At 40.2% G+C, this 15,701-nt stretch overlaps 1 protein-coding gene across 23 annotated transcripts in view; it reads right to left on the minus strand.

Moving 5' to 3' along the window:
- Positions 1-15,701, minus strand: part of KMT2C (lysine methyltransferase 2C) — a 194,014-nt gene that overhangs the window by 108,614 nt on the left and 69,699 nt on the right. For all 23 annotated transcript variants that reach the window (XM_062621427.1, XM_062621426.1, XM_062621433.1 and 20 more), the window contains 3 exons: positions 9,702-9,908; positions 6,587-6,726; positions 4,752-4,861 (listed from right to left, as the gene is read on the minus strand). In XM_062621427.1, the coding sequence (XP_062477411.1) occupies positions 4,752-4,861; positions 6,587-6,726; positions 9,702-9,908 (457 nt within the window). The remainder of the gene's footprint in view (positions 1-4,751; positions 4,862-6,586; positions 6,727-9,701; positions 9,909-15,701) is intronic.

Raw genomic sequence — 15,701 nt, forward strand, 5'->3', positions numbered from 1 at the left:
AGCAATGATAACATGCCAAATACTGCCTGCAGAAACTCAGCAGGAGCTGAAAACAGCTGCCTTGTACAGGGAGAAGATACTGCCCTGATTAACTAAAGAAAAACAAAGGAGGAGTGGGAGAAGACTACAGCAATCTTTTAGCTGTCTGGCTGCAAGAGTTTGGTCGCAAAGAAACACTTGACTATTACTGGAAAAATGAAAGCTGTGAAGTAGATAAATATGCAACGAGCTATGCAGAATTTCAAAACAAACAGAAATATGCATTTTATACAATGGAAACAGAGTAATCCAGTATTTTGGAATGACTGCTTTAGATGTTTCATTATTCTCATGTTTTCCCCTATTCAGACTTCAAACAGATAGGAACCTCCTTCTTGGTTTCCACAATACTGTTTTGTTTTACTTTAGTGTCCTTGACAAAGTCTCCCAGACTTGTAAACTGCTTTCTACATCTTATCAGAAGAGAAAGCTGGCTGGGAAAGTTACTACTGCATTCCTTTCTTGTGTACAGTTTGTTCAGAAGTGGTTAAAACATTATGTACTGAGTTTTCCTTCATTCCACTTCTTGAACTGAGCTACTTACATACTATGAGAAAAGGCAGCCCACCTTATTTTTGGGACTTTGTAGCACACAGGAGAGCTATGGCTAGAAAACGTACAGCAGACAAGTAGAGAAACAGAAACCTACTCAATACATGTAAAATAAATTATAAAGCACTATTTAAAATTAACTGAAAATATTTCAGAAACCACTCTTGTTAAAAGCTGAGCAGATGCAAGCCCCAAAGGCCTCCATTTTAAATTACAATGTCAGTAAGTTCACTCTTTCAAATAGCAAAAAGCAGCATAGTTAAGAAAGAGTAAGGCTGAAGCTAGAAATGTAAGAAAAAGCAGAAACCTGTACTTGCCCACATCTACTTTACTTTTCAGCAAAAACTCTGATTTCTGCTCAGTTTCCTTTGCTTAGTTTATCTTACTCTCCATTTCATACCATCTTTGCATCTTACCACAAATACCTGGAGAAACACCTTGCTGATAAAAGTCTATCTTCATAAACCCAACAATATGACAGCTCCTTTACTATGGTGATTTATGTACTGAGTAGAGCACTTACAAATTATATGAATATTTAGTTAAGTTCTAGATCAAGAAAACCACTGGAAGTTTTTTTTTCCCTGCCTATACTCCAAAGAGTTGGAGTTTTGTTGGGTTTTTGGGTTTTTTTTTTCCAAAACTTTAAACAGAATTACTCCAAAATCCCACAAAAACCTATTAAAGCAGTGGGGGAAGTAACTGCCAGGTCTGGGTGTTCAGGCTCTTTAACTTACATACTTTACAAGCTCCAGAGACAAGTATGTGAATTCTTATGAATGGTGTTGAGAAAAGCAGTGACACTATGCTTGTCACCTGGATCACCAGTTCTTCCTGATATCTTTTTAAACTTGGAGAATGGTTCTGAGAAAAGCCATGACTCTTACTTGCTGAGCTTAGCGAAGCAAAGCAATGAGATCAAACAAGTCACCTATACCAGCTGCAAGGGCAAAAGCACACCTACCACCTAACTGTGTATTGCAGCTTTTCCTTTTCAGTTTTTAAAAAACAACATGATGCACAGGATTTCAAACACCTCACATATACAGATGTATGTTTGTGCACTCATTAATATTAAATGAGAGGCAAACCCAAGACTTCAAAGTCAAAGAATCCAACCATGTCTAGAGAAAAGTACATGTAACAAACTGGTCAGGTGTCTTTGCCAGGCCTCAAAAATGACTGAATCAGAAGAAAGAACAGAAAAGGAAGGGAGGAAGGGAAGCAGGGAGGGAAAGAACAAAGCAGGGTATTTTGTGAAACATGGACAGATACTCTGTAGTATTGTATTTTAAACCTTCATCAAACATGGTCCAAGAAGAAAACCAAAATGAATTAATATACATACTTCAGAATAGGTCACTGAAATACGTCCACACAAGCTTTACTAATGCAATCACAAGTTCAGCGAAGCCCAATGGACATCTCAGCTGGTTAACAGAGTAATAAGAAACACTGTCATATCCAGTTAAAACAGACTGGCAAACAATAGGCAGCCTATCTAATGAGAAACATGAATGTAACTTAGGAATTAAAGAGACCCTCAAGGTAAGAACAGCCTCAAAATGCTCTCCACAAATTAGAAGACCTAAACCAATAGACTATACTATCAAGATAAAGTTTTTTATGTCAAAAATTAATTTGTACACAAACATAAGGGAAAGAAAATGTATTTTCCCAGCTAAGGAGAGATGTCAATGCTGCAGACCGCATCACAAACCCATGTCCTGCCAGAGGGTTTTCCAAGAAGACAGAAATTCCCAACCAAGCAAACAACAACAACAAAACCCAAAGCAAATCTGGTGGCAAGTAAAGGAAACAGCATACAGCTTGTTCTTATTTAAACCATTTTTCTGTATGCCCTAAGCACATATTTGAATCTGCATTGCCAACAGTATTCAGAACATTGAAATAGGAAGCTTATTTTTAAAATGCAGTTACATCACATTAGAAAGAAGCCCAAAAGCAAAGCACAAGCAGCTGCAAACATGAAAACATAAATTAATTGCTATACCTTGAATTCAAACTTCTGAAGATACCTCACATAAATATCTCCCTTAAGCTTTTCCACTATCATACAGGATAACCAGCATCTTATACATTTTTGTGTCTTCTTTAGCTTAGTCACAAGTTAAAAAGCAGTGGAAAAATTATTACCAAGCACTACAGCCTGAACTCAAGAAAATACAGGATTACCTGGGCTCCAAATCAGTTATACGTAAACTCTCTGCGCAACCCCCATGTTGCTGTTCTGCGGTCAGGAACAGAGAACTACAGAGGAGTTTGCTTCTTATTTTTGAAAACTAAAAAACACCAAACCTAAACCAGAAAAATTCCCTGGAGTGACTGTGGGGATAAAGACATCCCATTTCATCTTGCTATTCCTATAGAATCAATTACAGTTGCACTTTTACTCTGCTCTCCCTGGGAATGTCATAAGAAGGATGAAAGAGAACAACCAAACCAACACAATTCTTTGCTGGCCAACTGCTGTATTACAGCAAACAAAGTTACTCAACAGTTTCAGCAAAGACTGAATAGAAAGTATGCAGAATGGCACTTGACTGAAATTTGTCTCATCATTGCACTGAAACATGCAACAGGGGTATCTTAAAATTGTTTACAGCATTTGAGAAGATGAGTTGAGAAGCTACAGAGCAGCACATGAAAACACAGGGCTGAAATGAGACCTATCAGACCAGAGAGATGTGGCATTCTTCAAGAATTCTTATTTAAATATGTGCATTATGAACACCTACACAAAACCGAAAACGTCCCGAGGACATGAAGGTGAGGCACCATCACCCTGAGGCACTGGGGAGGAGAAAGGTACAGAAACAGAACTGAAATAATGAAAACAGGATGAAATTCAAAAGAGCAAAATACAAGCTTCAACCACTTCAGGAAGGATTTTGGTTAAAAACAAGAATATTAAAATGAAAATGACTATAGATTGGAATAATCCAATGACAAAATGACTACAAGCCACCACCAGCAGCCAAAAACCAAGGAGACAAAAACTACTCAGCAGTCAAATTAAAAAAAAAAAAAAAAGTAAGTAACAAATTTTGGCTGTTCTTTTGATTATTTTTGTGACTTTGACACTTTTTTACACACAGACAAAAATGTTTTTGTATCTTTAAGCTCATTTAGAACTTAATATTGTCAGTTCCATTCATTCTGAAGACTTTTATTTTGAAAGCAGATACACAAATCAAATTATTCAAAGCAAAGCATTCAAAATGAGTAAAAGTAGAAGGTGCAGGAAAGCTGCATTATGTGGCTTGTATTGACAGACTGATTTAAAGCAGCTTTTTAGTGCACATAATGGAGAACGTTTAGTAATACATTTACTGCACCGTTTCTTTATTTTAATGCAATGCATGAAAAACATGAAGACTCAAGTCAAAAATAAGTCTAAGCATGATCCTGGGAAAACCAGCAAAAATTACACATATTTGCTGATAGCATGTCCGATTAATACAGAAAAAACCTAAAATTACTCAAATAATCTACCAGACATTATTAAATAATGCCAAAAAATACAGCTACAAGTGGTAAAACCAGTGTGAAATAGGTCTTCTCATTATTTCAAAATGTTATCAGAGTATGGTTCCAGAAGCAGTCTGTCCTTTTCAAAGGTACCTACTTTCCAAAAAAAAAATTACCATTTCAAATTAGAAGACTAGATATTTATAGATGTATTTCTATCAATATTTAAAGTAAAAACACGCTTTGTAGTAAATACTTGTTTTCTTATATGAAACTGGTATGAAAGTAATTGAGACTTTTTTTTACTTATTTGAGTCATAATTTCAGAATATAAACTGACAAAAAAAGTATTTCCTCTACCTAGTGGGGCACTTACTAACCTGAAATCTACTTTTGTCTGTATTTTGTTTAGGTTAGTCTGGTACTTCCTACATTCTAGTTACCTCAGAACTACTAATGACATATTCCATGTGAATCCATAAGCCTTTCTAATAAATTGCAACTGGAGGTTTTATCATGAAGACCTGTGCAAAGAAACCTTATTAGAGCTGTGAGCTCATGGATCCGCATGTGAATATTTTTGATCATACCTTGTATTGTGTTATCTACTATCTTTTTTCAACCCCACTCCCTGTCTTCTTACTGGTTTGAGTGTTCTTTTTACTCACTTCTGTGCTCCCTGAGACAACAGCTTTGTCCACGTTCACCGATAGCTGCTCTTCAGTCTGGCAGACTCCCAATGACCACTCCGCACAGCGGTGATGAGCCCAGCAATGACCTAATGAAGCATGAAAGGAAAAAAGCTTTCATTGTAGAACTCTGTCAAGCACTTCCTGTACACATGGAACTTAGCTGTAGTAGTAAATACTTGCCAGATAAAATGAACTGCCTCTCTTCCTCCCGTTTTTCTTGTTGCAACATTTAATGCCCTTATCGTCATACATTGAATATATTGCAGTTACTATCAGACACTAAATATACTGTGATTTTCTTGTATACATAACACACCTTCCTCTTTTCTCAAAACGTTTCTAGTTTTCTGAGGCCAGATTGGATGAGGCTTTGAGCAACCTGTCTAGTGGAAGATGTCCCTGCCTATGGCAGTGGGGTTGGAAGCAGATGGTCTTTAAGGTCTCTTCCAACCCAAACCATTCTGTGATCCTATGATGCTATACCTAATTTTGCAATAACAAGTGGGCTGTACATGATGCTATGACTTTATGATTTTATGTGCAAAGTCTGTGAGAAACACAGTTACATCTAATCTTGTATTTCACTGTAGGTAATGTTTGTCTATGTATGTACTCTTAACTCAGGATTCCCAAAGATCAGATACAGATCTGCATGCCCATGTAGAACATGTTTATATAATGCCTCAGAATTCTACACAAAACTTGTAAACATTCAAAATACAGCATGAACGGAAACACCATATAAACAACTGAGAAAACTCTGTCAATACAACACACACATTATAGAGATATAATCAGAAATCCAGAATTTGGAGAATTCAACAGGTATCTCTTAAAATAAGTTTCTAATTCAATTCTGGGAAAAAAACAATGTACATGATACATACTTTCAAAGAAATTCTGTGACAGCTTATAGTAGATTGGAAATGATGCTTTACATTAGCTGTTGAAATTAGGTTCTTGGTCAACTTAATCATTCAGCAACAAAAAAACTCCCCCCAAAATCTCTGTAAGGGCTTGGGAGGTCTCGTCTACAAATAACTTAAAAATCTTCAGATTAATAACCCCCTCCATCCACCCATACTACAACAGAACTACTTAAAACCAGACTTCTGTTTGTTTTGCTTTTAATTAGACTATGAAATTACTTTCCACACTCATGAAAGAATGACAGTTATATTACTGCACAAATGTATTCCCATTTTTGCAGCAAAATATATGAGGGGACTACCAGCATCAAAGCATTTGGACATAGATGCTTTCTGTAGAAGTAATTCATTACTGAGTAAAAAGAAAAGTTCCATTAAAATGAAAGAGCAGGTGACAAACCAGTTTTCTGACAGAAAACCTGCAGATACTGGAAACATGCAAGTCTGTTATGCCTCTACTGTTCTAGCAATACTGTTCTTTTGAATATTTATTCCATTCCGTTATTGCCAGTAACCCCACCATTAGCAGCAGGAGATCAGGTAAGGCTACAGGATTAGGACTTTAAGAATTATATGAAGCTGTGAGTCATTTCTTTTTCTCCCCAGAACAGAATCATGACACTGAAGATATTACTACCTGAACACCAGTTCGGCAATAGGTTACAGATGTTTAACCATACAAGCTGACAATGATTCTGTCCCGTACTTGGAGAGGAGACTATGCAAAAACACCACATAACACTGGCAAAAGCCTCAAAAGCATCATCAAACACTTGACAAACAGCAGAGCACAGAAAGCCAACAGCAGAAAAGCTTCATTCACTGTCACTGTAGCCACAGCACTACTACTGCATGAGAAAACAGGATAGCAACATATCTTACCTGTTGGCTCAAATAAGGCTTGAACATCAATGTCATCTGGTAAGCCAACTAAACTGAGTTCATCCCAGAATTTGACAACCTGATCGTCAGAAGCAGTTTGGGTGCTTACACTTGTACATGATGCTATACTTGATCGAGATCTGTATCAGGGAGCAGAAAAACAAACTTAGAAGCTACCACATTCTTTGTTCAATTAGCTAAATACTTGTAAATGATCTAAAACTCAGGTAAAGTGAATATCAATTTTCCAAACATGATAAAATATAAATCAACATTAACAAAAGTCTTTCTTTATCATACTTTAGCATAACATTTTTCCCAATAACAAAGTTGTCAAAGTTGCTATTTAGTAGACAAAAAAAACACTTGGTAAAACCCTCCTTTCCCCAGACTGCTCTCTTCCAATTCTTCACACTTCTTTGTTTTTGAAGTCCACTTCTGTTTGTGTCATGGTACAAGCCCAGATGGTAACTCAGTACAGTTTGATATTAAAACTTGCCCAACCCTTGGAGTGGAGAATTAGGCAAGAGCAAGCAGTCTGTGTCACTCTGGAGAAGAAGACAAGCAAAAGGAAGAAAAGAGAAAGGCGTAAGTGACGAGCCTCAGCTGCAGTTCAATCCGGGCAGTCTGAACAATTGGTCCAGGGTGCAGAATTAGCAGTATCCTCAAAAAAAGACTGCCATGGACAGAGGTAAAGGGCCTACAGGTAAGGGGAAGAAAAAGAAAAAAAAAAAAGGGCGGGGAAATGCTGGGAGAGAAGCAGGAGTAGGATGGTGTAAGTGAAAAATCCAGTGATACAAAGATTACTTGTGCTGATATGGGAGGATCTAGTTTACAACCTTTACAAATTCTAATCTCAACAGAAAACAATTAATAAAACTCAGATTATTCCTTAAAACAAAACATAGAAGTTATGACTTTTCCTCTTTTTTTTTTCCTGCAGGCAAAAACACTATCTTGGACATCTAAGGATGTGCATTAGGCTTACTGATAGAAGACACCTGATCTCTGATCCTTCAGCAGTTGGTAGCAAAGGTGGTGCTGCATTTTCTGTTAAGGTTCTTTGAGATTTGTTACTCTCCCCCATTAATAAATCAGATGTACAACCTTGCTGGTACTTCACAGTTTCTGGAACTGAGACAGCACAAAACCACCTCTCTTTCCTGAGTGCTCTCCTGCTTCTAACCTCTGAAAACAGATAGTGAAAGATGACCCATCACCAATAAGCCAAGAGATACAGTAAGCACTGGGATTTTTACCGGTGATAACTGTGCCTTCCTGAAAACTACACATGCTTTACTCCAGCAGTGACATTCAGAAATACGTGAAAAAACTTTGGGGGAAAAGAGCAGCATCCCCCTTGCACCACCCAGGAAATCTCAAAAGTTTTCAGTTATTAAGTGGTATCTTCATGACAGAAGCTGAACACCAGAAAGACCCCAAAACCTGTTAGCTCTGACACTATCAACATTAAAACTCCCCATAATGAAGCCCTGCATTAACCCATTCTGCTCAGCAAACCCTGTTCCTGGACATCAGCAGCATCCAGGGGAGCCACCTCTAACATTGAGCTGTTATTCAAAACACAGGAATTTACAAGAACGTTAAGCAAAAAACTAAACCCCAACTGTCATTATTATTCACATGAAAGCTTTCTGAAAAGATTAAACCAACCAAAGATCATCCCAATCTACTCTGCAAATTCAAGCTGACTGGAAACGTTTTCCACCTTATCCCAACCTTCTGTACTTGGCCAATTTTGTAAATAGTATTCCACGTGCCTACAGAACAGAGGGACTGTCTGAGGAGAGGCAGTTTTATTAGCTAAGAAATGAGACTCTTTTTCACATCAGTGTCACACAGTGTGCATTTTTACACCACCGACATACTATATAAACACAAGCCGTGTACCTGAGCAACATCAGCGAGTACAAAACACACTGAACTCTCCAGCAGTAAGCACAGCCCTAGCTCTGGATTTCAAACACATCAGCCATGGCAAGCTCGACAGAGCTAACTGAACGAGCGTTAATTAAACACTTCAATTAACCATTCTGGTCAGGTCTGAGGCACAGCAGCACAACACAGCACAACCCAACCCAACCCGGCCCGGCCCGGCCCGCGCCGCCGCGGCCCCTCAGGCGGCCCCGCCTCAGGGGCGGCCGCGGCCGCCACCGCTCCGTCATTGTTTCTCTGCCTCGGGCGGGCCCCAAGGGCTGGCGGCGGCTCCGCGTCCGCAGCCAATCCCCGGGCTCCAGCGCGCACGGCGCCTGCCGCAGGCCCGCTTCCCCCGGGGCCGCAGCCCCTCGGCCGCGCGTTCACAGGCTGCAGCTGAGCGCAACCGCGGGGCCAGAAGTGTGTACGCAGGGCAGGAGCGAGCGCAGGCTGAGTTAAAAAGGCGCTTCTCCCATCCGTCACACCTCAAGAACCACTGCCAGACACACCGTGTGTTGCACTCAACTTCGCCGCGGAGCTGTGTACATCCCTGCTGGTTTTCGGAACTCCTGAAAGGTGGAACTGACCCAAGAGGACTCGGGATGCTGCTCTTCAATGGCTAAAAGTGCCCTGGTGGGAAACATGCCAATGATCCGAATTTCCAAAGGGGAGGAAACACGTGCTATGTGCCTGCAACACCACCATGCCACACAAGAGCCAGCTCTGGAGGGTAGGAGTAAATCCTCCAACAAGGTGGGCAGAGGCTTCTAAATCCAGTCTACAAAACATATCAAGTGTCAGAGGGCCGCTGCTGCCCAAGGAAGTTGTGGCTGCCTCATCCCTGGCAGTGTTCAGGGCCAGGCTGGACACAGCTTGGAACAACCTGCTCTAGTGGAAGGGGTTGGAACTGGATGAGCTTTAATGTCTTTCCAAACCATTCTATGATTCTGCTTTTGTATGTACTTTTACTCCAATTGCAGGAGCAGATAATACGGAAGAGCCAGCTATTGCTATACAGCTTGTGTGTTGGGTCCCATTGCCCAAACTGACTAATGTTGATGACCCACATTTTCACAAGTACAAGTTACTTGCATATTGCAGTACAGGATCTGTAAAGACGCTTCCTGAGCTTCATGCAAAACAAAACAACCCCCCAGTATTTACTGTAGAATGGACTTACTTCTTCTGTCCTCTCTGTTTGCGCGGCGCTGAGTTTTGTCTCGGAGTTCTCTCACAAGCTCCATCGGTATTGTCGCTGGCTTCGCTCTTACTTAAAGGCTGGTTTTTCCATGGGACAATATACCCAGGGGTTGGACTGAATTGTTTTAAGTCTCCTTGTCCTAATGAGCTCCGTTCTCCACAGTAACAAAAGGCGCAGAGTTGTTCGCTGTTAAAGGGAAGATAATTATTTCTTTTGGGGGAGGGAAACAGAACAGGATATACCATCAAAGAGCAACTTTAACTATTCCTATAAATAAATAAAAGCTCCCCCAAGTCCTGTCAGGTATCAAAGCTCAGCATTCAAGAACACTATTTCCAACTAATGTTATCTTAAAAGAGCTTTTTTGTTAACAAAAAGTGTGTGATTAACAAAACAAAACCCCTACATATATTCAAATTATTATTATAACCTTTTTTGCTCAAAAATTCTTTATCTCTAAACACACGCTTGCTAAAAGGCATTGGGGGGGGGAGAAAAGAATAGGAGGAAGAACTTGATTAACACCTCACACCCATTAAAAAAACTCAGTGCTGCCATCATGGAAAAGGGAAAGCTCTGTCTTTCTGAACACGGTTAGAACATTACTACACATACACCTTTCTGTAAGCACATACACTTTATGTGTCACGCATTGTACAAATACTATACACCAAAAGGTTTAATGAAATATGGGGGTAAAAAAATGAACAATGACAATCTCACAGCAATGGCTAAAGTACCACATACCAGGGCTTACAACATATACAAATCCAAATATCCTTGTTTACTTCAATATTTAAAATCAAAATGATACCAAAAAGTTTTACTAGAGGGAATTTATATTTACAGAACTGTGACCGCAACAATATCCCTTGTGCCATTTGCAATTATGTTTTAACATGCAAAACATAGCAACAGCACTGAAATGACAGCTCTGACAGCACTCCTTGTGTCACATCATATGGAAGCTACTGAAAAATATTTCTATAATAAACATATCCACAAACTTCAAATGTGAAGTTCTGCAACTAATGCAGTTTGCATTAAAAGAAGGCCATTTAACACTTTTTTACGCTTAAATGAGCAATTCTGTTTTCTTCATATTTATGCCCCTAAGACCCCAAAAAGATGCCTCAGGGAACAGAAGCTTGGTTTTGCCTGGATCCCAATTAAATTCATTTCAGTGCGTCTCCAAGGTGGCACATTTGGGTTTGGCGCACTCTGTGTTGGGTGGATGAGTGGAGAGAAGGTGGGAGGCAGATCTACTTTAAGGCTAAACTCCTGTATAATAACCACTAAGGGGGGGGGAAGAGAGTGCCTGTACTTTTCAGCCAGGTGAGGCAAAAGCAGCAACAGAAAAAGGTGAAAGTAGAAAAGGAAAGTTCTGAACCAGAACAGATACCCTGAGAATCCAGCAAAGCCCCTTAGATTTGATTTAGCATACTCTGGGATGGGTCTTTTTGCCCTTGCTGTAGAGCAACCCTAGCAGGGAAAGAAAAAAAACAAGGAAGAAAATACAAGTGGGTATGTAAAGTGTCTTTGAACTACTTTACTATTACGGTACTAGCAGTACCAGAGAGTCAGATGTTAAGGAAGGGAGCAGCATGTCACAAGCCCACAATGAAGCTAAATACTTTTACGCTCTATCGGTAGGATGGCACTTTCCCTAAGGCAGACAGACCTCTGGGGACATGCAGATTGATGGGCAGGTAAAATAGGTCCCATTCATGGTACTCAGATTAATACCCTATCAAAGTGCAGCTGGGAAGCATTCACCCTCATACTCATGGCTGTGGTCACATATCCATTGCTGCTCCTGCCTGAACACAGGACTGGTGTGAACCAGCACAACAAACCCCGGAGCTGGTGGCAAATGTCTGTCACATTCCACAAATCTTCAGGGAAAAGGTACCCAAAAATAAAAGGGTGCAGAGAAAATATGGATAAATGTGGCATAAGAATGATGGAAAATGAATAGTTACAGCTAAACAGCACATAGGTCTATCTTAAAGCTGGTTTTCAATGTGACAGAGCAACAAATAGATTATTTATATGTCAGAGAATATAACGACTAGACAACCAGAGAAACCTGATCTGGCCTTGCAGGCAGAGTTTGTAAGAAGGGAAAGCAAAGCTATTTATGTTAGTTGAGGCTACAGAGACTTGTGAGGAGATTTAAGAGATTTAAACAGGCAGCACCATGGTGTATAAATTAGACTAGTTACAAACACAAGATTATCCACAGTGGAATAAATAATTATTCATATATCCTGTTAGGACAGACTATCACTTCTCATTAAAAGACTCAAGGATAATTACACCTAAATAAACAAAGCTCCGTAAAGTGAAATCATAGCAAATATGCAATGATGTTAATGTTTATAGAAAAGAAACACAAAACAGTAATTAAAAGTAAAAATAAACTAACTTTTAAAGCGGTATGATTCAAAAAAGGAACACGGGGTAAAGCAGATATTTCTGGAGCCTGTGAGGCAGCTCTGGTATCACAACTTCCAGCAGTAGCTTTCTGCAGGCAGAGTGAAGTGAAACAACAGGAGCAGCAAGTTTCACAGCTACTCTGCAGCGTGGTGCGGACAGCTGCGAAGCTGTCAAGAATCATATGGTTTGTGCTACTGCTCCTGCTCCAGCAAAGCTGGGGACCGCAGCTGAAGTGAGCACTCGCTGCAGGGAGGGGGCTGGGGAACCCTTTGCTAAAGGTTTGTGAACACACAGATGCAAAAGTTGAAGACAGGAGCAGCAGAACATTCCCAGACCACTGCCAAAAGTCTGTGGGGCTGAGACAGAGGTAAGAGAAGATAAAGGAAGAGAAACAGGTTTCACACCTTCCAGGGAGGGTAAGCAGAGGGGCTTCAAATGTATTAGGTACCCAAATATCTAGAAACAACTAGGAGCAGTGTACTCCTTGCCTAACATCTGGATGGATGCTAGGAGAGAGACTCTACACATGAAAGCCACGGCCTTCCACTTCCCAGCACATCACGGTGCTCATTTATCACACAGTACAAAGTGGCCATTTCCATCACGTTAGCCTTTTAGGTTGAAGTGCTCAGTAAATATTTTAAGTTATGTCTGTATGGGCAGAAGGTAGAGTTTTTTATTCCTATCATCTGAGGATTGCAGAAAGTACTTACAAATCTACTTTCCATATGTCAATATGCAATTAGAGTATCTAAATCTGTGGTGCAAGAAGAGCTCTCATATTGAAGATAACGAAATTGAGATACTGGCAACTCTTAAGATCAAACCCTAGATCTGTTACCGTAATTAGCATATTTTCAGAACAGGCTAATTCAAAATGAGACGATGTGTCACGTATCTTTTTATATGCTACTAAGGAAAAAAAGAAAGAGAAAGCTCACCAATACTCCATTTAAGATGCATCTACAATGTGCCAAACCAAAATGTAAATTTATCATTACCTGTAACTTCAACTTAATTCCTGAACATTCCCAGAACAAATAGGTTTCAGGTTAGATATAAGGAAGAAATTATTTACTGTGAGGGTGGTGAGGCACCGGATGGGTTGCCCAGAGAAGTGGTAAATGCTCTATCCCTGGCGGTGTTCAAGGCCAGGTTAGACATAGCCTTGGGTGACATGGTCTAGTGTGAGGCATCCCTGCCCATGGCAGGAGGTTGGAACCAGATGAGCTGTAAGGTCCTTTCCAACCCAAACCATTCCAAGATTCTAAATACTATTTTTTTATATAGGATTAAAATTCCACAGGTGGTTTATCACCAGTAGGTGCTTATATATCACACCTCATCCCAAAGGATTTCATACATCTGTATGCACGTAAATCTTAATACATAATGCAGAGGAAAAAAACACACTGAGATCAAACCAGACATACAACTGGGGTTAGGGGATGCAGTAAGAAGCAATAATAATGTCTGAATGTCATGTCTGTTCCTACCAAGCCATGAGAGGAGATCCAGACTTGGATGTGGTTAGAAAAATGCCCTTGCTAACAAGAAATACGTAGAAGAAAATGGCTGCAGCACCACTGCCAAGGTCTACAAGTCCTTATTTCACTGAGCTGCCTGGTCACTGCCTCTTTCTTATGCAGAATTTACTCAACTCCCTGACAAGAATCTAAGAAGCTACAACCCTCCCCAGTCCACATCCTGACAAAGGAAAACAAAATGCCCATCAGCCAGCTAGTCCTGGAGGAAGGGGGAAGAACAGTCACTGTTTCCTCTACTTGACCAACAGTGCATAGTCATTAGGACTCATCCTAAAACACAGACCTTCCCGCTGAAAGGAGCTCATTTCCACACATGCAGCATCGGGCAACTAGTTGCACAACATTAAATTACAGCCAGAGAAACACTTTCTGGTTTGCTTGCAAATATTCAGTCAGAGAATTAAGGTAAAATGGACAGTCCCCAAACCTTTTTTTAACAGAATTAAGGCTGACCATCAGGATTACCAACACTTCAAGCACACCAAGTGCCACAGTAGTTATACTCTCAAGAGGAAGCAGAAGCCCCTCCTGGATCCTTCTGCACTGGGAAATAGCACTGGGGTATCCTGTGTCAGCCAAGACTCTTTGATGATAAGCAGATGTGCTGACTGACCTATGCACACATCGAAGGTTTTATGCAGTGTCCTGTATCTCACAGACCTACACTTGTGTCTGCAAGAGTACCATGCTGGGCAGCTGGTGGAAATCTTCAGATTGGTCTACATGAGCTTGTGTGACCCTCAACAGTATCAGATGTGACCTCTCACTCTCCTGCCTATTTTTCATACTTGCGTAGAAGGCATGGCAGTCTGCAACGATATGGGGCACTGCCATCCACCCACAACTCTGTGTATAAGGCTGGGGGAATAAATTTCCCTTCCTTATTTTCATAGGAATGGCTTCCTCCCATGCCTCCAGCATCCCTGTACAACTGAATGCCAAAGAAGACAGCAAGTGGCCTATGTTGAGCACGCCTATTGCCAAGACACTTGAATTTATACAACCCTTTTAGTACTAAATGGTGAAGGAGGTAGATTCAAGAAAATCCGACAGCTGGATAAAGGTCCCCTTCTGTCAGAAGAACATGCACAGGGAAAACCAAGTATCCTCCAGAGATGAACAGAAGCTGTCTGCAGCAGGAGAAATACAAACTCATGTATTCAGCTCAAGAGATGCTCTCCCCATACCTTTTCTCAAATCCTTCCCAGCCTACCTTGGGACACCCATTATCAAAGAGGTTTGACTGTGCATTCACCTTTTCAATCAATCTCATTAAAAGCAGTGGTCATTGCTGCTGTTTAAACAGGAAACAGCAATGGATTATTTTTGTGAAATATGATTTGCATGGGCAAAGTTGTTACAGGAAGTTAAACTGGTTTTAGCATCTATTTTTCACAATTAAAATTAAGCTCAGCACAATAAAATTACATATTTGGGAGCAAAACACAACTTCAGTGCATCGTTTGCTCTGATTACCAAAGCAGACTGATAAAAATTGGCCTTGAGAATTCTTCTCCCACCTAACTCTGTTAGCAGTTTTAACATATGTTAAAAGGCTGAATTAAACACTACAGGGGACCCGCTATTTATTCCACTATGCCAAGTCGTGCTAATGCACAAACTACTTTGCCTTCACTCTCATTTTATGTTGTGTTAGTCAAAGAGTAAATTGTTTTTCTCCTTAGTGGAGATGCACCACCACTCTATCATTTCAGAAACTCGAATCAGGACCTGGCTTCAAACAACGCTGGGAGTCTGTATCAGTGTGAGTTCTAATACATGTGAGATATTCACAGAGGTGAAGTTATTCTAAAACTCAGGGGTTTAGATTAAGTTTTTCAGCTTCATCTAAATATCTTGTAATTATCTGGATCTCAATAATGAAGAAGCTTGAAAGGAAATGACCAAGAAAGCTCATTGCACAATGCATAAAAACTTTCCACTGCTACGGGGTTAGCAACCCAGTAAATCACCCTTGAACGAATGACACTAA

The sequence above is a fragment of the Pezoporus occidentalis genome, unplaced genomic scaffold, assembly GCF_034315485.1.
Source record: "Pezoporus occidentalis ecotype Australia unplaced genomic scaffold, CSIRO_AGI_Poc_V1 ctg23, whole genome shotgun sequence".
In the NCBI taxonomy this organism is placed as follows: domain Eukaryota; kingdom Metazoa; phylum Chordata; class Aves; order Psittaciformes; family Psittacidae; genus Pezoporus; species Pezoporus occidentalis.